At 38.5% G+C, this 21,487-nt stretch overlaps 1 protein-coding gene across 1 annotated transcript in view; it reads right to left on the bottom strand.

Annotated features, from left to right (window-relative positions):
- Positions 1-9,785: 9,785 nt before the first annotated feature.
- The window catches only part of LOC139731816 (protein mono-ADP-ribosyltransferase PARP6-like), a gene marked incomplete at its 5' end in the record, with an annotated part of 47,612 nt that continues 35,910 nt past the window's right edge, over positions 9,786-21,487 (bottom strand). Inside the window, 11 exons of the mRNA XM_071642692.1 lie at positions 9,786-10,363; positions 12,143-12,227; positions 13,301-13,367; positions 14,266-14,382; positions 15,171-15,243; positions 16,409-16,521; positions 17,031-17,079; positions 17,871-18,007; positions 19,054-19,272; positions 19,628-19,777; positions 20,373-20,514. Of these exons, the coding sequence (XP_071498793.1) occupies positions 10,264-10,363; positions 12,143-12,227; positions 13,301-13,367; positions 14,266-14,382; positions 15,171-15,243; positions 16,409-16,521; positions 17,031-17,079; positions 17,871-18,007; positions 19,054-19,272; positions 19,628-19,777; positions 20,373-20,514 (1,252 nt within the window). The remainder of the gene's footprint in view (positions 10,364-12,142; positions 12,228-13,300; positions 13,368-14,265; positions 14,383-15,170; positions 15,244-16,408; positions 16,522-17,030; positions 17,080-17,870; positions 18,008-19,053; positions 19,273-19,627; positions 19,778-20,372; positions 20,515-21,487) is intronic.

Here is a 21,487-nt window from a genome sequence, read left to right as displayed (position 1 = left end):
TTTCACTGAGCATTTTTCACTTAGTTAAGTATTTTCACTGAGATTTGGCACTATTACAATTAAAGCAGAAAAGCGGAGCAAGGTTTCCACCAGGACAAAGGTTTCAAGGGAATGTGCAAGTTTGCCTTTTCAGGCCAGTACTGTTTCTATGCGGCATCTATTTCACTGGTATTATCGTTCACTCAATAGGATTCACAAGTTTGCCAGTGGTTGAATTTGTGATGAAGAAGCAGTAAGCGCAGTGGCAGAATGAGAAATAACTATTACACCTCTTCAGAAGATGAATAGGAATTGCTACCTTGGACATACAGGGCATTTGGTCTGTTGGGGGCAATCTTTGTGCAAGTTGTTCATTTTTACAAATGTCAGCTTACTCGCAAAATTCATGAAAATAATTGAAGTGCAAAAATTCAATGGGATTTTGGGTGGAAAATAGCAGGCAATTAGTTTGATACTGTAGATGCTGTAAACATGCTGTCGCTTACTTGTAGCAAAGAAGTTTGTGCACTTGGCAACGTCCGCTTACTGTATAGCAAGAGATGGCAAGCCATACATCCAGTAATACGATAAGTAATAAGTTGCCCTATAGTCTATTTCTTTTTCCCCACTGAAATGCAATTTAAGATGTGATTACATTAATTGTTAATATTTTCAAATTTGCTATAGATGTCTGATTTTATTTATGACAATGATATGGACTGGCTACTCTCAGGTGAGACAACATTACTTTCCCTCACTAGAATTGTATTTTGACTTGGGCAGTACAGTTCTGGTTCAGGCAATAAATGTTGTATCCCCTCAAGGCCAATTCATATTATGTCATTATTATACTCTTGGTATCCATTTCCACAGATCCCATTCCACTTCCGTTTCCCAAATTACATTCCCTCCACTGTTGAGACCTGCCGATGTCTTTCATTTGACAGAGTGTGGTTAGTTATGTAAAGTGTGAGACCATGTTCCAATTAATGGTCACGGCGTAACATTCATTTTGGGACTTTGAACCCCTGACCAATAGAGGGTGTCTTCACTGAAAGTCATTGCTATGGACCTTTTCACATGCATTTTTCCCCAACAGTTGATGTTGCGAGAAAAAGACAGTATTCATATGAAATCTCGTACCATTATGTAGTAGCATATCACATGTATATATTTCTTCCATTTATTTTAGAATGCTATCGATGCTTGTGTGAGCTCTAGAAGAGCCAGAATTTCCATCATTTGAAGGCCATCCTATGTATTCACTGTGACTTGTATGGGAACGTATTCAATGTGAGCGTTTTGTAAACAAATAGGAATGAATTGTGCCTGACATTGTGATTTTTAAATGACTTGAAAGTTTTATTGTTATCAGAGATTATGTATACACTAAAGTTGGCTTTTGCAATGCACTGCCAAATTGTATGAGGCGTTTCCGTGTTTTTCTATTAGGATGTAGATATGAATGTGTGTGGGCCAGGGTTTGTTGCTCTCACAAATTTGCATAGTTTGCCCTCTGGTGCAGAATCATGAACTACAAGAATGCTTACACAAAATGCTCAAACATGGGGGGTAGTGTGAATCATACAATATTGCTAGATCACCAAGTTCATCATCAAAAGACATTAAAGGGGCTGTACAGTACTGGCTGAGGTGGGGATTCATTTTTTTTACATTCCTAAGTGAGATAATGAGAAACCTCTTATGAAATATGAAAGAGTATGTAATTTTAAGAAGGATTCAACATTTATTTGATGAAAATTGGGTTTTCAAACGGCTGAGATTTCCACAAAAGTGATAATAATAAAAGACTACAGGCCACGCCTTTTATTAGGATCTCTTTGTTTCACCTTGTTTGTGGATATCTCGGCCATTTCTAAACCAGTTTTCATCAAATAAACTTTTGATACCCCTTACAATTGCATGCTCTTTGACATCTCATAGAGTGGTTTCTGAATATCTCACAAAATGTTAAAAGCTAAATCCTCACCTCGACCAGAACTGTACACACCCTTTAAAAAAATCACACAACCTGACAACACAACTCAAATCATACTGGTGTTTGCACTGTTCTCACTCTGGATCTACAGCACACGCAACCACGTGAACAAATTCACCGTTACTCATGCAGTGGCAGAATTACATCACACAGATGGGACAATCAGAATTTCATGATTTTATTGTTTATTTGAAAAAAAAAAATCAAATGAACAGGACGGTGCCTGTTGCAATGATTACAAATACGCATCTTGCTTTTTCAACACAGAGGCTCGTGCTACAGACAATTCTTTGGGTTTCATCATCAGCGAAAAGGGGATAGAAAGACTAGCAAAATGGAGGCTGTTCTTGTTTGTTTGCTGTTTTTTGTTTTAAAGGGACGATACCTTCCTCTAACCTTGCTCTATCATAAATAACCTAATTTTGAAGGAAGAGACAATTGGGAAGTCTTACAGGAATCCTCAAAATTCACGGCATTCTTCGAATTCACAGCATACCAACGAGCTTAAGTCAACCAATCGGCATACTGTTCAAACCAGGGTCCACCGTACACTTGGTGTATACCTGCCTGCATGTACAAGTGTATTACTACCTTGTACCTGTACACTTTCTCGGAGCTTACAGATGCACACGCAAGCAAGCTACTCACTAGATACAAATAATCATATGGCTGTACTTGTCAGATGCCTAACAGCCCTACATTGTTAAAACATTGTGCAATAATAATATAATTCTTTATACATGTAAATATATTTTTCATCATACATATATATAGATATTTGCTTCTTGTCAGAAATTAACTATGTACAAACCAAATGTGCTTCATATATGGTCATCAGTTTAAAAAAACAAAAGCAAGAATAAGGATAGGAAGAGTAAATGATAGAGACTAATTCGCTTCAAGTTTCTCTGTTGCATTTTGTATAGATTAATTACAAAGCTTGCATTGCAGCTAGCTTGTTAAACAAAAAACAAAAACAAAGACAGTCTCTGGAAGGAAACTGCTCATGACTAGAAAACAGTATATGCCAACTTAGCACTTGTTCCACAAAACTGCTACGGACATTTGGCAGAAGAGATTGTAATGTGCATTTGTACAGCAGGGAATCGGCTACCACATTCTTCAAAACATATAGACAAGATTGGTTCACTGTGGAAGGTGCAAGCTCCAACTCTGATCATTTTTTGAGGGCTTGAACAGAAATTTATCTCACTGGTCCATCATTAGTAACTCAGATAGTACTGTAAAAGTGGTAATTTTCATCTGAGTAAATTTTCATGATTGGCTGGGTAAGACGTATCTCACATATTCATAATTCTGCACAAACAAATTATTAAATAGTAATACATATAACATAATTTTGCAGAATCAAAATATGAAATAGTTATACATATACATAGCAAGCAAAAAATTGTTAGCTTCTATTTTTGCGCTAGTTTCATGTTGTGCAAAACACATAAAAATTTCCACTTTTACAGTATGACAAGTTAAAGTATGTCAAATCACTGTCTGAACATATAAACGGTTATCTAATTTGACACACACTGTTTACTACTACATAGCACTTTTCGTATCAAACTTAGTGAAAAAAACAAAACACACACACACACACAGAAATGGCTACTGTGTACAAAGACAAGAGATTTCATTGGAGGAGTTGTTTGTTAGTGTGTGTGTGTGTTGGTGTGTTTCCATTCAAACAGACTAACTCTTAAATGGTGAATTCTACATCCAATGTATACTGAACACTGGCAAAACAATGTCACTGCAAATATACCAAAAAGAAAGATTCTGAATAGAAACTTTGCAACTGACAACAAATAAAGTCTGTACATGAGATGTCACAATACCCTAGTTGATTGTCAATAAAGGGAGGGGGATATTCAATGCACAAATTGACACAAACCTGAGCATTTATGAAGAGAGAACTGTGTAGAGTCCAGGTGGAAAAAGAAATCTTGCAAATGCATGTGGAATTCATACATCTTCCGCAACTATCTGACCGTTGCAAGAGGCATATCCGTGCAGCACATTTACGACACTCTGCTAATCTATCTGCCACAATATCACTGAACAAAAAGGAAAATAATGCCATCTCAAGTTGGAATACTAGGAAACCTTATTATCATGAGGACTGAAAAATCACAACATTTACCTCATTATATTTGGGGGGGGGGGATTTTATCACACGTTTTGTCAGTTATTTTTTCAGTGAAAAAATTTGCTCTCAGTCAATCAGATCCAAGGGTTTCAGTAGCTTATAACAGTTGTTCGGGACTGACCAGTTTCACAAACTGCTGCCCAAGTATCTCGCTATATCTGATCTCCACTGTATTGCATGTAAAAAAACGAAAACATGATTCTCCATAATTTTGAGAAGCAGAGGGGAGCTGGCTATGTCTCCTTTGCAAACATAGCATCATACTGCACCCTTCTGCAACCAAACCATCACCATATTCTTTTTGACATTTGTACATGTACTATACTATTTTTGACATTGTCACATTGCATTTGACATTGTGGGGGTTCAGCTAAATAACTTTCCTGACTGAGCTGTATTGTTCTAATGGGTCATGAAGAAACAAATTTGAAAACTGCAAAAATTTCAGCAGTATACAGTTGGGCATTATGGGAGGTGGTTTGCCTTTTTTATAGACTTCATTGTGAAATTAAATGGAGCCAGACTTTACGCTCGGGTCAAACTGCACCTTTCTTCACATTTCTCATCAAGGTAAAAATGCCTTGCAGTCAAATTCCACTCTGTAAATTGTTCCACAAATCTGAAACATTCTCTGCACAAAGGACAACATCTATTGCAAATTTAGCTAAAAATAAACAAACACGAACTTAAAAAAAACCCTAGTCATCCACCTTCCTTCCATATCTTCTCAACTTTGCCAATTTAATAGATATTCATCTGATTAACTGACAAATATTGCACTATTCTGTCACTCACCACACCATCCTGTTACGTTTTATTTCTTCATGCCTATTCACTACTTGTAATGGTGCAAGATTACAAATACACACACAAAAAAAAAAAATCCCCTAGATACATGCAGTCCTTAAATGACGGAATGTAATATGTAAAATAAATTAACCTCTTTTTACTTCAAGATACACAAACCTCTCATTTTCTGGAAAATACAATAACTCGTTACGGAAAATGACATTTGTAATTGCATACTTCTAGACACAGAATAATCATTTACACCTTCTGTAGAAGAAAAAAAAATAAAGCTTTGTACAGCATCACTCTCCACTGCATATAACCTCTTGGTGTATGCAAACTCCATCTAGTTACCAGCACTACATCTTCACAGCATATTCCAATCTCATTGATCATCAAATATCAATATCATGATCAACTTCTAAAACAGCAAAAAAAAAAAAAAAAAAAAAAGAAGAAGAACGCATGATATTAACATTAAAAAAAGTTAAGATAAATGAAATTTAAATAACCTTTTTAACCTCTGACAATCTCATATTTGGGCTTGTGGAAAGCTCTCTCTGTTGCCAAATGTTAACGTTGGTCAACAGATGATTTGTCCTGTCTTGCTCCTCTCTTGTGTTTGAAATCAAGAGCAACAGGCAATCAATCGAAGAGTTCTTTTCCACATCCACTTTGAGAACAGTTCAATTCCATAAAGTCAACTCAGAGAACTACAGTCATGATTCGTAATGGACTCTAAAGTAGATTAAATAGGTTATTGCAGCCTACCGAGATGTAAACTCACACAAATAGCAACCCATAATGCAACTGTACTCATTGACTATGATGGCAGCTGAAACTATGGTATGCCATGAGAGCTTTAAAAACACATACAAATTTAAAACCATGATTAGACCTGGCTAAAAGGAAAGCATTTAACAGCAAAATATCTTTATAACCCACACTCAGTTAAAGCCACACATTGATGTATAATCTTTCGGGTAATTTCAGCAGATACAATTGGGTAATGATTCAGTGTGTACTCTATTGGAAGTCATTCTTAATAATTATCCATTTTGGCAAGTTATTTAAATATGCTAGATTTACAACAGTAGAGCCACCATGTATCAAAATGCCTTGAGTCTTCTACAGTATGAAGTATATCTTGAATCGTGGACTGTAACTCAATATTCTAAATATCTATCATACAATCATTTTCACAATAATTAATTTCATATGATTACAAAGCATAGTTTTATGGCTAAACTTAAACTTCAAGAAGTAAAATCCTCAAACAAACAAAAGCTTGATACATCAATTACATAAAATGAAGCGCATAATTCTAAAACAAATGTTAACATGCGGAACATTAGACCTAATCATGTCTTACAGACATGGCTTTGAGTTCTGATTAATCACATGACTGACTTGACGCTGGCAAGTTTTCTACATTTATTGCATGGATTCTCTTCTCCTTTTCGACGATTTCAATTACTTTATTCCAAGGTTTACACACAGCACTGGCAAGATTACTGCTTAAAGGCACTGACTACACAAAAAGAAAATTATGCACAGCACATTGGAAGAGAGAAGAGCCTTCTTTCAACATATATGACTGGGAGAGTTAACTAGGGCGCATCACACAGTTTTCATCTTGCTAAAGGCATTAAATCTCTATCTTTATAGAGGATTGTTATTTCAGACTTGTACCTGCTTTTTTTTTTTGGCTGTCACACGAACCTGTCTTTGACAGTGGCAACTACCTTCACTTAAAAAAAAAATTTCTCTATTTTATGTACGCAAACATGGAGAATGTGTGATGAGAATACACAGCACTAATTTGAGTTGAATGGGTTTCATACCTATCAGGGTTTTTTTTTCCCCCTTCCTTTCTTTTTGTCGATTCTACTCACTCCATTTTTTGTTTTATCCATTTTCAAAAGATTTGAGGCAAATCAGAACAAGGTTTAAGGTAGAAGCTCTGGACTGAAAATGTCAGCTTACATCTATATGCACTGACAAGTTCCTATGTTTGTCAATGTCACATACAGGAAGAAATAAACTGGTCAACATTGCAGATTTGTTTACAGGAATTAAACAATTGACTTGGGGTACCTTGTTTTGCTCAACTTTGAGTATTTTCAATTAACACACTACTTACAAAATAAAAAACAGCTTTGAAACCATTAATGTAAAAACTTAGCTTTGAAACCATTAATGTAAAAACTTCAAACATGATCTTTCATCAGCTCTTGTTCTATTTTTTCTATAAAAATCTAATCCTTTGTGTACACGGCTTTATTTCTGCTTTCCAATGCATCCAAATTGAATCAGGTAATATATGAAAAAATTGAGAAAAAAAAATCCAAAACTGCTGTATGCAAATGAATTTTTTTAAGCAGGGCTCCACACTAACTTTTATTTTTAGTGGCCCAAAGGCAAACATCCGACCTTTTATGGTGGCCCAATCAGGCCACCAAATTCTTTATTTCTGTAATTTTGGTGGCCCGACGTGCGTTTTTGGTGGCCCCAGGCCACCAAGCCACCGTTAGTGTCGAGCCCTGTTTTAAGTCTCAGTTACAAGAGCATATGTCTTTGCAGTGTCCAGACTTTCTATCCAAATCCTTGGCACATTCATTAGTTGTCTTTCGTGGAGGTTCCACAATTGCCAACACAGAAGGCATCTGTGATAAGAATCTTGTAGTCCCTATTTACAACTTACAAAAATGAAATTCAACAAAAACAGTTTATACCATTGCAGCTACAACATTATTGCTGCAATGTTTATGTAATGGTATATTTCTGTAGTGCTGCTACTCATTTTGGTGGCATAAACACACATTCTCACATGTTGATCTTGTTGGGTAACTGCACAAATGTTAATCGTAACTATCAGATATTCTTGATTTAATTTCACAGATCTCAACATCATAGAGACCACATCCCCCAAAAAGCACCATTGTAGGTAGGTGTTTGTCAAAACACATCTACCGAAACATCTCATGTAGGAGTTGAAGCAATTGCATCACATCGCAGGGGGGTCAAAGGTCACTGATGCATGTAAAGGGTCACTGCTTCTAGGGGAACATCACTTCCTGTTTCACACATGTATAATTTGTTCACACAAGCAACCAATATATGTCCACAACCGTATGTCTGTGGAGTTTACCGTCGAGCAAAAGCAGCACAATTCCTTCACAAAAACATTTTCTCGTCCTCTGCAAAAGCATTTTTTTTTCCACATTCTTGGCCCAGACAATTAATATTCTATCTCTTAACTGCTGGGCTTCCAAGCTGCTGAGGTCACAATTCTTTTACCTGTTTCATGACGCTCCTGAAGGGATACAATAAAGTAGTATGGCTGCTAAGAGAAAAAAAAGAAATCTCAAAATGAACAGATTCAGACCTGTTTGTCAAAGCCAAAGAGAGAGAATCGAGGACTGAGTTTTATTTCTGTGTCAGACGTTTTATGGCTTTTCTTTCTGTCTTCCCTCCATCTCTCTCCCTCTTTCTTCCTATCTCGAAGTGATTCTCGGCTATATATACAGGCTAAAAGAGAGCATCAAGGTCGTATTTTTATCAATGTCTGGAGTTTTATGGCTTTCCTTTTTTTTCCCCTTCATCTCCCTCCCTCTCTCTCTCTCCTTTCTTCATGTATTATATCATGTGATTTGCCCTCTTTACAAGGAATGTGAACTCTGATCATGAATTATATCATCCCCAACAGTGTCAAGTCTTTGGCATACACAGACTCCTCATTTGGGGGATGAGGTCTGGCACATTCTGTAAGTCTTTAGCTGGCGCTGCAGGGCAGGTCAAGCTATGTATTGACCGATTCTGTGACGCGCTATGTGTATTTTTGGCATGGGCAGCGCCATTACTCGGTGTCTCAGCCGACCCCCCCCTTCCCACTCCCCACCCCTCTCCCTACATTAGCACGTGCGCAGAATGAAAAACTGCTTTAGCCAATGGGCGTCTCGTACCGAGTGCGCGAATGCTTGCTTAGTGCGCGAACCTTTGTTACAAGTGCGTGATAAACATGTTGCCCGGGGTGGGGGAGAGCAGGGGGGGTCGGCTGAGACACCCACTATGGCTGCGCCCAGTGCCATGAAATGTCTGCTGCCCTCAATGAACCCGAATCGGTCAATAGAAAGTGCCATTGCAACTAGGCACCACAGGGTAGGAGCTGACATTCGAACTTTCCAAGCTCGCCTTGCACCTTTTCTTTTTCCCCTAAATGACATAATTTTGCGACTTTTTTTATTGTGCTGCTGTTACTTTCACCCAGTGAATCAGCAACACACAAGTTCTGGGTGAGACAGTTAAACATTATTTTGAGTGACCCCCAAAGTATGAATCTTCCATTTGACATGGGAAAGTGGGGGGGGGGGGGCACTTATATTCTGAACAGTTCCATGGGAGTTTTCAATAATAGCCTATATAGGAAAATATCAATGCAACCACCATAGCATGACACATATCATTGTCAAACAGGTATGAACATTCATCAGGTGGTGCTCACAAATAAAACTCAGTGCATTTTGGAAACGACATCAAGCTTTCGGATCAAATACCCCAGACTGGTGTACAGGCATTCATTCACTCAATTACACAGGCATTCAATTCACTCGATGCAGATCTACATGTACGTATGTTCCCAGCTACACTGCAAGATGTATGAGCTCAACAATACTGAAATGAATTGCCTTTCAAGGTGCATCTCATCGGATGACAATTTTTGTCACGTTGGATAAAGCTCTGGATCTGATTACATGATTCAAAACTTTGAACGCTAATAGTGGCTGCATGCTCTATACTCAATGCTGCACGCTGGCACTGGTCCGACGGTTCCTGACCAGTAAAAATCACTGTCACACAGCACCAGTAACTTTTTCAGGAATGGACCAGTCAAAAATGGAAAAACTCAGTACCTACTGGTCCGACAGACAGGCCGGACCAGTAGAAAAAATGGATTAGTGTGCAGCCCTGCTATACTGATGTGTTTGCAGGGGCACAGGGACTGTGAGAACAGAGGCTTGAAGCCTTAGTGAACAAGCTCCACTGCAGGGGTGACCTCTCTCTTTAGCTGTAGCAGGGATCCACAGCTTTTGGTATTTGGCAGGTATCACTAACTTGCACTCTCCTCATCCGTAACCTTTGTTCTCCTGCGTAGCAACCGTCTCCAACAATGCTCCCAATTTTCACAACGGCAGACATCCAAGCACTTCTACAACTTTGACAGTAACAGCAGAACGCACAGCAGCAGCAGCTCAAGCGGACCACAAAGAGTTTCACAAAATTGCGAGATGACTAGATCGGTAAAAATATACATGACCGGACAGATCAGATGTCGTCATAGATTTCGCCAGTCCGCCATGGCCGCAAGAATCTCCTTGGTGTACTTGTCCAGGGTGGTGTCGACACCCTGGTCGCCAACCTTGCCATCCTCATATCTGTGGGGTACGAGGGCAAGAATAAGAGGCCACATATGATCATGACAATCAAATGAAATGAAACAGACACGTACACATATATATAATGTAATATAAATACATGTATGTATATATATATATATATATATATATATATATATATATATATATATATATATATATATATATATATATATATATGTATATATATACATATATATATATATAGATAGATATATATACCCAGGTATACATATATATAGTATGCTCCCCTTCATTGAGTTGTCCTTGTTGCCCTTGTATATGTTTTCCCTCAATGAAGGTGAGCATACTATATATATGTATACCTGGGTATATATATGTGATAAAAATCTATTGCCATTTTAGGTTTTTATCACATATATATACCCAGGTATACATATATATAGTATGCTCACCTTCATTGAGGGAAAACATATACAAGGGCAACAAGGACAACTTCCAAATATCAAGAAATATGCAGATGCAAAATAACAAATATACTTTCAAGAAAAAATGTTATTTTGGTTCAGACAATAGGAACTGGGACAAACACTGAGCATCCTTCATGATTTTCAGAAATCATATTTTTCAGTCATGGAGCCTGTTATGGGAAAAAAAAATCCCTACAGAAATTAAACAGTAAAAACATGCCAGTCAATAACACAGGATACAGTTGAACCTCTCGTATCCGGGCAAGTCGGGACCGGGGCTCATCCGGATAAGGGATTTGGCCGGATACTGGAGACTCAATGCTTTATACAAGATGTACACGTACATAATACACATGTACTGATGTAGCCCATTGTAGTACCACATGTAGTAATGTGTATACTGCAACCTTTTCATTGTTACATTTGGGGATGTTTGGGGATGTTAAAATGTCTGAAGGTAAGCAATTTGGGAGGAAATTTGATGTAATGTATGTTAATCGTGTTGGAATTAATATGTAATTCATGTGTGTTTGTGTAGGAGTTCTCAAGGAGTTGGGAATCCCCCTTTCCTCCCGTAATTATTTAAAAAAAATCATGGCGAGATTGCGTCCGTATAATAGAGAGATCCGGATAAAGGGAGGCCGGATAAGAGAGGTTCAACTGTACATGTATGACGTTCAACAGACTTTGAAACCTTTACCTTTGAAGGTGAAAGACAGGAGGAGGAGGGACGGGAGAAGAGAAAGGGGAAGGGGAAGGAGAGAACGAGAGAATGGAAGGCAAGGGAAGGACAGGAAGGAATGGTATGGAGGGGTACAATGTATTAAGAGGGGTGAGAGGTAGGGAGCAGGAACGTGGTCAGGAAAGAAGCAGATGGACGAGGGAATGGTATGGGGAGCGCATTAGGAGGGGTGAGAGGTAGGGGGTAGGAAAGTGGTGAGGAGAAAGAGCAGGTGGAAGAAAGGGGAAGGGGGAAGGGATGAGGGAAGAGGAGAGGGGTGAAGAGAAAGAGAAATGAAAGAAAGGGGCAAGAGAGGAGGGAATGGTATGGAAAGGGCATTAGGAGGGGTGAGGGGCAGGGGTAGGAAGGTGGTGGGGAGAAAAAGCAAGTGGAAGAAAGGGGGAGGGAGGAGAAAAGGAGAGGAGAAAGCAAAAGTGGCAGAAAGGGGCAGCAGAGGAGGGATTAGTATGGAGAGGCGTTAGGAGGGGCAAGGGGTGGGGGCATGAGAGTGATGAGGATGAAGAGCAGGTAGAAGAAAGGGGTAGGGAGGAGGGGAAAGAAAAGGGCAGGGGCAGGGGAAAGGGAGGAGGAGGATAATGAGAGTCGTCTCGTCGAGAGGATACTCACACAAAGAAGAACCTGGTGCATACATGGTCTGGATTGCAGCACACCCACACGTGGCCGTGCCTGTTGAGTTCCTTGGAGTTGATGACTGCGACAAAGGAAAATCATATCAATTAGGAGTAGATCGTTCCACAGGACTAAATTCCCACAAGTGAAAGTAGCTACAAGTCTACCGCAAGCCCTTTGTCTGTTGATGTTTTCTCATTAAAAAAACAAACAAACACAGATGCTCTTTCTCATCTCCCAAAATTACGTTATTTCATTCTGAACACTGGAATCATGCCAGCGCCCCGACTTTTATCTTCCAAAGTAGAAGCCCCCAAATACATACAAATATGGGGTCTCATCAACAATGTTGCTAGTCTCATGTTTTGGCAAAAGAATACGACAGCTTGATTCGTTTACCATTCAAAACATCTATTCATGGTTACACTATATGCTAGTTACTTATTAGTTCATAAAGTGACCAGCAAACGTCTTACTCTTTATTACAAGGCATCAATTAGAGAATAAAAAAGAGAAGAAATATCAGGTTAGATCTTACAAGTGCAATGTTAAACCTGGTGTGGCAGTACTACATATTGTTATTTTTTTGTGTGTGTTTCCTATACATATTTTTCTTTTAAAGGGATGGTACAGTATTGGTGGAGATGAGAATCGGGCTTTCAACTTTTTGCGAGATACCGAGAAAACACTTATGAAATAGTATAGAGCATACCATTTTAAGAGGATTTCAAAATTTATTTGATGAAAATCGGGTTTAGAATGACTGAAACATCCAAAAATAAAGTAAAACAAAGCAATCGTAATAAAATGTGGGTCCCACACTTTATTAGAATCGCTATGTTTTGGATATCTCAGCCATATCAAAACCAATTTTCATCAAATAAACGTTAAATTCCTCATGGAATTACATGCTCTTTCATATTTCATAAGAGTTTTCTCATTATCTCACCAAGAAATGTTAGAAACCTGAAATTAGGTCCCAACCAAAACTATACGATCCCTTTAATATCTTTAAAGTCTATTTCCATTTAGGAATGACTTTTTGTGGATTCATATTTTCTTCTTCTCTCAGCTAGAAGGAGCTGAGCTTCAAAGTATGACTTCTCCAGCTTTTGAGGGTCAAAACTGAGTGACTATCCCATGCAGCTATCTCACCTTCACATAACGCTATGCAGCGTAGATTCTTGCTCTGTAAAAACCGACAAGAGGTCTTCTTTGGTTCCTGAAAGAGAAAGATCACACAAATATGAGGGACGTAAAGAATGAATTCAAGCCTACTTTTTGATACTGAATTCTGCAGTATTCAAAACTCTTTTTAACATAGAAAGAAGCACTGTGATGTACTCTAAAAAAGATACAAAAATAAAACAAAGGAAACAAAAATGTTTCCTTTTGTTGTGGTTTTTTGACAGTGTGACAAACATTACATTGTTTCTAGAGTGGCACCTTCTGAGACTTTCGATAAAAATCCAAAGGAAAAAGCATAGTTTCTTTCTGACCTCACTCAAGAGACAGTATGATTTTATCTGAATCCCACTTTCTTTGCTCATTTTTCCACTCATGAATTTATTATATCTCTAAAATTCGCCAATGGCTCCATGCTATTATGTACTGGTGAAAACCATAAGGGGAAAATATTCTGGACCAAGGAGCATAAACATAACTAAACACACCACAATGGAAAACAGCAGATTAATTTATCATGTGACTCAAGGTAGGACATGGCACCAAACATCACAATTACTCAAAATGCAAGTTAGGGAGGAGAAGTGGAAAGGGGTATGGAAAGGAGGGAAGTGGGGGAGGGGGTAGGAGTTAAAAAACAATGTTTACATGTACATGACTCACTGTGGGAGGAGGGAGGAGGGGAGGGGATGAAAGAGGAAGGAGAAGGGGGTGCTAAGAACCGGTGTTACATGGCTTACTGTGGGAGAGAAGGGAAGGGGAGGGGGTGAGAAGGGAAGGGGAGGGGGTGAGAGGGGAGGGGAGGGGATGGAAAGGGAAGGAGAGGGGTGTATTACAAGCCAATGCTATATGATTCACTGGGAGGGGAGAAGAGGGGAAGGGGAGATGTGGGGAGGGGAGAGAAGGGGGAGGGGAAGGGAGGGGTGCGGACTCACTGTGGGAGGTAGTTTCTTCACTTGCTGATGGACACCATGCCCCATGCCTGAGTAGCCAAACGACACGCTGGAGTGTGGACTGAGGTAAATACCCCTTCCATATGCTGCTCCATGCATCTGTGAAGAAAAAAGGAAACAATTCAAACAAAATCAATCTCTGTACACCAAGAATGCACCAAGTTGGGAAGAAAACCGTACACATGGGGAGTGGGAACCTCCATGCCGTATTCAATGACTAGTAACCACATTTTACTCACAATGAGTAAAGATGATTACCAGGAAATTCTTCTTTCATTGTTCTTTTCTTTCATCAGAAGTCTTCAAAACCTTCAATAGGTATAATGACCTTTTTCTTTGCACATACATTTACAAATTTGTGAATATGTGTGTACATAATGAATACGCCATATGTTTCGGGAGTCTAATTTTTCTCGAATCAGGGCTTCCCAACAATTTTGCGAGTAGTTAAATTTGCAATTGTGGAGTGCAGTACTGAACAGAGAAATGTATGCGGGCATTTCATATTCATGTCTGGATTAGAGTCAATATTTTTGCGTGTTTTTAAATTTGCGAATAGCACCCAACTCGCGAAATTTGCGAAAATAAAATCCATGAGAAAATTCAATGTATACAGTATTTGGTGCACTAAGAGGGGAGGGGAAGATGGTCTGAAGAATATAGGGAGTTTGCACTGCAGTATGTGTGGCATGTTTTGGTAGGGACTGCTCTATTTTTTTCTTAGTTGACTTCAGAGGAAGAATCTAACATTCTATGACTTTTCCATAAAACTAATCCGCTATGATAACAATCACTCCTATTGTCACTTGGAGCATGCCCAGATATTTTTGTTTTGTGTGTGATTTTGTACAAATTCTATGACCAGCATGTCAGATATCCCAACTCACCTGATGCTTGGTTCCCGAGGCGTTGATGAGGCCGTGTCGGAGGATGGAATGCCAATTCTCAATGTTGGAGCCACTAAACACAGCACAGATCAGAGACAAGGAAAAGGTTAGTGGTATACAGTACATATGAAACAAGTACATTGTAAATAATCAACAACAAACAAACAAACAAATAACTATACTGGTGAGAGAGTCTACATGGAATTGTACACATCGACAATGATGCATCTATTTGATGTCAGAACTCACATGCAATGCACAGAGATACAGTGGGGACTCTGACACCAATGAGTGCTCAAAATGGCTGTCAAATCTGTGGGACCATACCATCATAATCATCCATTTATTTATTTCAATCAACTCTTTTTTTTTCTACATGATGAAGAGAATAAGAGATCTATAGGTTACAGATACATGCCTGTCCAATATTTTTGAAAAACAAAGCCAAAAAAGAGTCTGAGTATTTGTCAGTTTGAAAGAAGAATGTGTATCATGTGTGTTTTCTTAAAACCTACAAAAGTAAAACAACAACATATATAAACATCACTTCACTTTTTGGAGATTCCTTTATTTACCATTACACTTTGGACTGATATTTGAACTATTAAGGAATAACATCAACCAATAACGTGCAATAAGACTCAGTTTTTAAAAAAGCAATGATAATGCACACATGTCTTGAAAATTTGAGGCAAAATACCAAGTAAATGTAATGAACACTATTTTTTGCCACATACAGCCTCTAGGGGTGAGGCTTATCTCACTTTCAGGTATATACTTAAATCCAAGTCTCAGTGGAACACCTTAGCCTTACTTTCGTTAGTTACTGTACTTTATCATTTTGTTTGATTTAGTTTATTCTATGTATCCTTTGTGTGATTACACCTTTGCATCAGGCAGTGCCTGCATTGTTCGTAATTTATGTGATAGATTTACATTTGCATAATCATTTATAACATACTTTTATGCAAATTGTATTTGATAATTATGGTGATATCTTGTATATATTTGTATTATACATGTATATAATTCATGTTAAATTTTATTCTAAATTCTTCTATTTTGTATACTTCCAATTGACATTGTACTCTATACCCCTGAGGGCCGTTGAGTAAACAAATCAAACTTCAAACTTCAATCAAGTCTGATTTTCAGGCCTTAGCATTTATACTAAAAATCATATTATCAGACCCCATACTGCAGACCTTAGCCTTAAATCAAGTCTCAGTCTCACTTACTGGAAGGCAAATATACTTCCATGCTCCTGTTTGGCCTTCCTGAAAGCCGTCTCCTTGGCTGGGGTGCTGCTGAGGAGGAGGAACTGGTGTGGAGTGTGCATGAATCTTATTTGCTGGGGACAGACAGAAACCAAATGAAATCCAAGTCATAAAATGGAATGGTACATATTCTACATGTGACACCTACAGTGACACTTACCAACGGTACTCTAGATGGAATATAAGCAATATATGTAATACCAGCCTTTTGATTGCTTCTCCTGTAAACCTACAAAGAAAGCTACAAAATAGAATCCTCCCCCCCCCCCCAACTAATATGGAAGGCTTGCAACCCTCTCAATAAAAAGAGAATTACAGTCCCATCCATAAAAATCTTTTAGAAAAGAACTCTAGCATGCAGGCAGGGAGCTCCAGCCATGCTGTCTTAAACGTCAAAATGTAAAAAAGGTGGTTCACATGTACATGCATACATGAGAACATGATACGTTGTACCAATGAAGTACAGATTTATCCTGAGTGGTACACACATGCCCTACATCTTACAGAGCAACAACAACAACAAAATGGATGCCATATTTTGATTGGATGATTATGATACCTTTTTGAAAGGAGATAGACATACCTTGTTGGTGGGCAGCTTGACTATATGTGATCTGTTGCTTGAGATGATCCTGTAGGAAAAAAGAGAGGGAATCAAACAGGGATGACATATCTTGTGGACAAGAACATGGAATAATATAGGCTGTGACAGGAGCACCACAGACTGTGCTACATTTAGTCTGGACTTAAGCCATTAGGTCACAATTATCCAGCCACTGATTTCACTTCATTTCTAATACACCTGTTTTTTTTTTCCTTTAAAGGGGAATGCCATCCTTAAAATTGGTTTGTGTGGATAGAGGGGAAAAATATGAGAGGAACAAGATAATGAAAGTTTAAGTAAATTCTGATCAGGACTAAGCAAGTTACATTTTTTTTTAAAGTTGCAATCCATCAAGCACAAATTGGCAACTTCGTGACATAGCACAAGAGCTCACCTTCCATTGCCTTGTAAATAAAGTTTCATGATATCTTTTTTATTTCAGCATTAATAAGGAAATATATTTTTAGCATGCAGGGGCTGTATAGAGAAATATTCATGATGATTGTATAAAGCATGTAAGTACAACTGGAATTTGACTTGACGGTGATGAAAATTTTTTACTCATTTCAGCAAGAAAATAGGGGATAAGCTCATATGTGAAATCACAGAATTGCCAATTTGTGTTTGATTGATCTCAACTTCAAAAAAAAAAAAAATCATACTTTTCTCACTTTTTGTCAGAATTTGCTCACACTTTAATTGTCCTTTTTCTCTAAATTTTCTGCTTCTATTATTAAACACAAACTAATTGTCAAGGTGGATTTTCCCTTTAAGAGATTAAGACAGTACTTCGTGCTAAGTTTTGCACGAGATCCTCACCACTGCAGGAGAGGATAGGCCATGATGTCCATCTTGTCCATTTGTCTCTTCATGTCAGTCACACTTCCCGCCGCCAACATGTCCGTCATCGAGCTGAATTTGTCCAGCGTCGTCTCCAGTCTCTCAAAGTTCTTTTTCTGGGGGGTCAAAAAAAAAACAAAAAAAGCCAATAAATTTCTTTGGTGATGGCGCACATGAATGTATCAAAAGTATTCAACCTGGAGCAACAAACTCTTAATCTCTCTTTTGAAGAAAGGCTAACTCTAAGTATATGATGATATCATTATTTTAACACTTCGAAATAAATGTGTTTCATGAAATTCTTTTACTGTTTTCATTTGAGCCATATCCTTAGTGTGGAATCTCTCTTACTTGTTGAAAGGAAACATTCATTTCAGTAACAACTGCCAAAAAAACTGTTTTGAAAGCAATGTACAGTATATTTATATTACAAAATTGTCTCATATAGGAATTTAATGAACACAAAATGTTGCTTTCTAGACCCTTTCTTGACAAACAATGTGTTAGGTGCTTTTTTGAAAAGAAATCACTGCTTTAGCAATTAAATCACTGTGACAGTGCTCTTCAAGATTTAAATCTAACTTTGACCTGTGTGCATGCAGTCAAGATGTCTTTTTTGTTTTTATTTTGTTTTGTATATGCCTTACACAGTTTGCAGGAAGATATTTTTAAAAATGTATATACATACAAATCTCCAGGTAAACTTCTAATATATAAGTTTTTTAATTTTCACTAATTTCACGAATCACTGTTGGACTGCGAATTTAACACACAAAAATGTTGTCATGTGCTAGGGTACTGTGCACTTACATTGCACAAAAGCATCAGTGTCAATTTGTGAACACAACATTTTGCGAAAATGTCTGTGATCTCCTCATTCATCAAAATATCTGTAAGCGAAAATAACAGCTTAGACAGTAACTATTACACTGTGAATATGTTCTATTTGTTTTACTTGTCGGTGTAATGCACTTCAGTTTACCAATGATCATGTAGGAAACAGCATTATTCTACCGAAAAGACGGGCAAAGACCATATTTTTTCGTTCTATGGGTGCAGTTTGCACCATCTGTGACAACAAAGGCCTCTGCAGAGAAGTTTGGAGGGAAATAAAACTGACCAGAATTTGAGGCGACGGCGAAAGAGTTGTCTTCTGCCTTACCTTTGGAGAGAAGGCCAGCTCCTTGCTGTTCTTGGGGTCCACAACGCTGGGGAACGGGTCCAGGATCAGCTGACGCCGACGGGACTTGACCGCTGCCACCACCATGGAGACCAGCAGGTCAACGACCTCGGCCCCCGTGGCGATGTTCTCCGCCGCATCCTGCATGACGCCGAGCATCTGGAAGGAGAAGACACACAGCTCGCGCTCGCAGACTGCCGGCTGTTGATGCATGAAGCAAAACAAAAAGCAAATAATCAGATGGGAAATGAAAGACATATCTTAGGTAAATTTATATGATATGATGTGTTTAGTGGTGTATCATTCTACGACAAGATTTCAATGAATACATAAACAAATGAAAGAGATATATGAAGCAATAATGCTGATCTTTGTCATATGTTCAAATTCAAGGAAAATCAGATAACTAGAGTAAAAGTGTAAAGCAATGGTATGAGAAAAGTCCAAACACTGTTCAATCAAACTGAAAAGCCTTCCATAAGAATTTTTTTTTCTCAATCTCTTCCTCTCTCTCTCTCTCGAGAATGAAGAAAGGCTTAGCTGCATTAGGCCTCACCTTAAGCATGGCGCCATTTTGGAATATATGGGGCTCGTCACAGACGACGCAAAATTCGCTGAGTGTGGGAATCCGATTCTTGAGATACCCATACATCTGCCACAGGAAACCATGGTCCAGCGAGGGAGTCAGCTTGGCTTGTTTTTGGTCCTGGACACAGAAACATAAACGTTGGTGGGGATATCATAAATGGAGCCAGCACAAGAGTTGCAGACATCGACATGAAGTGTAAGGGTACATGTAGTTTGTGTTATTTCAGACAACATAATGCTTTTCATACATATGAAATGTTATTTTTCAGCACAGAAATGACCAAGACAAAATTTGATATACTGTAAAAACAGAAATTTTTGCGTGCATGAAATTCCCGCAAATGTTGCAAGGAGCCAAGATTTGCAAAATCAAAATAATAATATGCATGAAAGTTGTTGTCAATATACACTGAATGACAGTCACTGGCAATTCAGGGAAATTTCATCTTGGCAAAAAGGTTGTAGGTTCCAATATGCGAAAAATTTCATGCAGCAAATATTTTGATTTTTGGCATGAGGTCATCTTATATGCCCTCCTGTTATTGTTATAATTGTCATAACAATTGATAGAACTATTATTATTACCATTATCATTATTACCTTAGTCATCAAAGTCATCATCACCATCATTATCATCATCATCATCTCTATAATTATCATCATAATCAATATTAAGGATTCATTTTTTTGGTCTCCACCTCTCTACCCCTCACTTGGCTCGCGGCTGGAATGAGATGCAGCTCCTCTTTCCCCGGTGACGGCGGCGAGTGACCGGTGGAGGACGACCGTTGCCATGAGAACAGCTTCTTGCCGAACTTCTTCGAGCTGGAGTCGGGGGAAACGGGTGACGGAGACCTGCAAACGTGGTGATTGGATTATTTTGTGAGGTGCAAGTGGTGGAAATCATAGAACACAAGAATACAAATACACACACACTATTATAACACACAGACACACTCACTTTTCTCTCTCTCATTCTCCTCTTAACTTTCTCTTCTTTCTTCGTTCCCTCCCTCTCTTTCCATTCATCTATTCATCTCTCCATCTCTTTTTCTTCTTCGATGTACACATGCATACAGTGCATATATTTAAAAATGAAGAAGATTTTGCTTCTAATATTTTAAGTGTGTTGGCATTCCTGAAGAATCAGACAGTTGGGCAGATTGTAGTGCATTGCAGGTGAGGATTCTATCAGTAAATCCAATGCTTTGCTCATGCCTGCCTATGACAGAAAATGAATGCCTCACACAGAAAGTACAATCTACTGTACTAATGCATGCTGAGGACACTATGACATTCAGATTTATCGAAAAGTGTGACAAGTCTGGAAGCATCCTTGCATCTAATCAAGATCATGTGACTTGTGACATCACCTGACACATAAACACTTGTCACCTAACTTGGCTGATAAAAATGAAGACACTTGATGAAGACATTTGCTACATTTCATTTTGTCTTTATCTTAAAGAGCTTGTCAGAAACAAATGTACTTCAAAAAGAGGGGGCAGTGCAAACACAGGGCTCCACACTAACTTTTATTTTTGGTGGCCCAAAGGCAATCATCCGACCTTTTTGGGTGGCCCGATCAGGCCACCAAATTCTTCATTTCTGAAATTTTGGTGGCCCGACGTGCGTTTTTGGTGGCCCTGGGCCACCGGGCCACCGTTAGTGTTGAGCCCTGGCAACACATTACAGAAAAGGAAGTGATTTGGGCGTTAGTGTTCTCAATGTGTACAGTCAGAGGAAAAAGAACAATTTCTGCCTTTGGAGCAGACTACATCTCTTGGAATTATGGGTGTTCTATATTCTTGGAAGAAGTATAAAGGTG

The sequence above is a fragment of the Diadema antillarum genome, unplaced genomic scaffold, assembly GCF_040938485.1.
Source record: "Diadema antillarum isolate AM-2024a unplaced genomic scaffold, OU_Dant_1.0 seq00000386_RagTag, whole genome shotgun sequence".
Taxonomy (NCBI): domain Eukaryota; kingdom Metazoa; phylum Echinodermata; class Echinoidea; order Diadematoida; family Diadematidae; genus Diadema; species Diadema antillarum.
The sequence above is the reverse complement of the archived record's forward strand: the minus strand, read 5'-3'. Positions and strand labels throughout refer to the sequence as shown.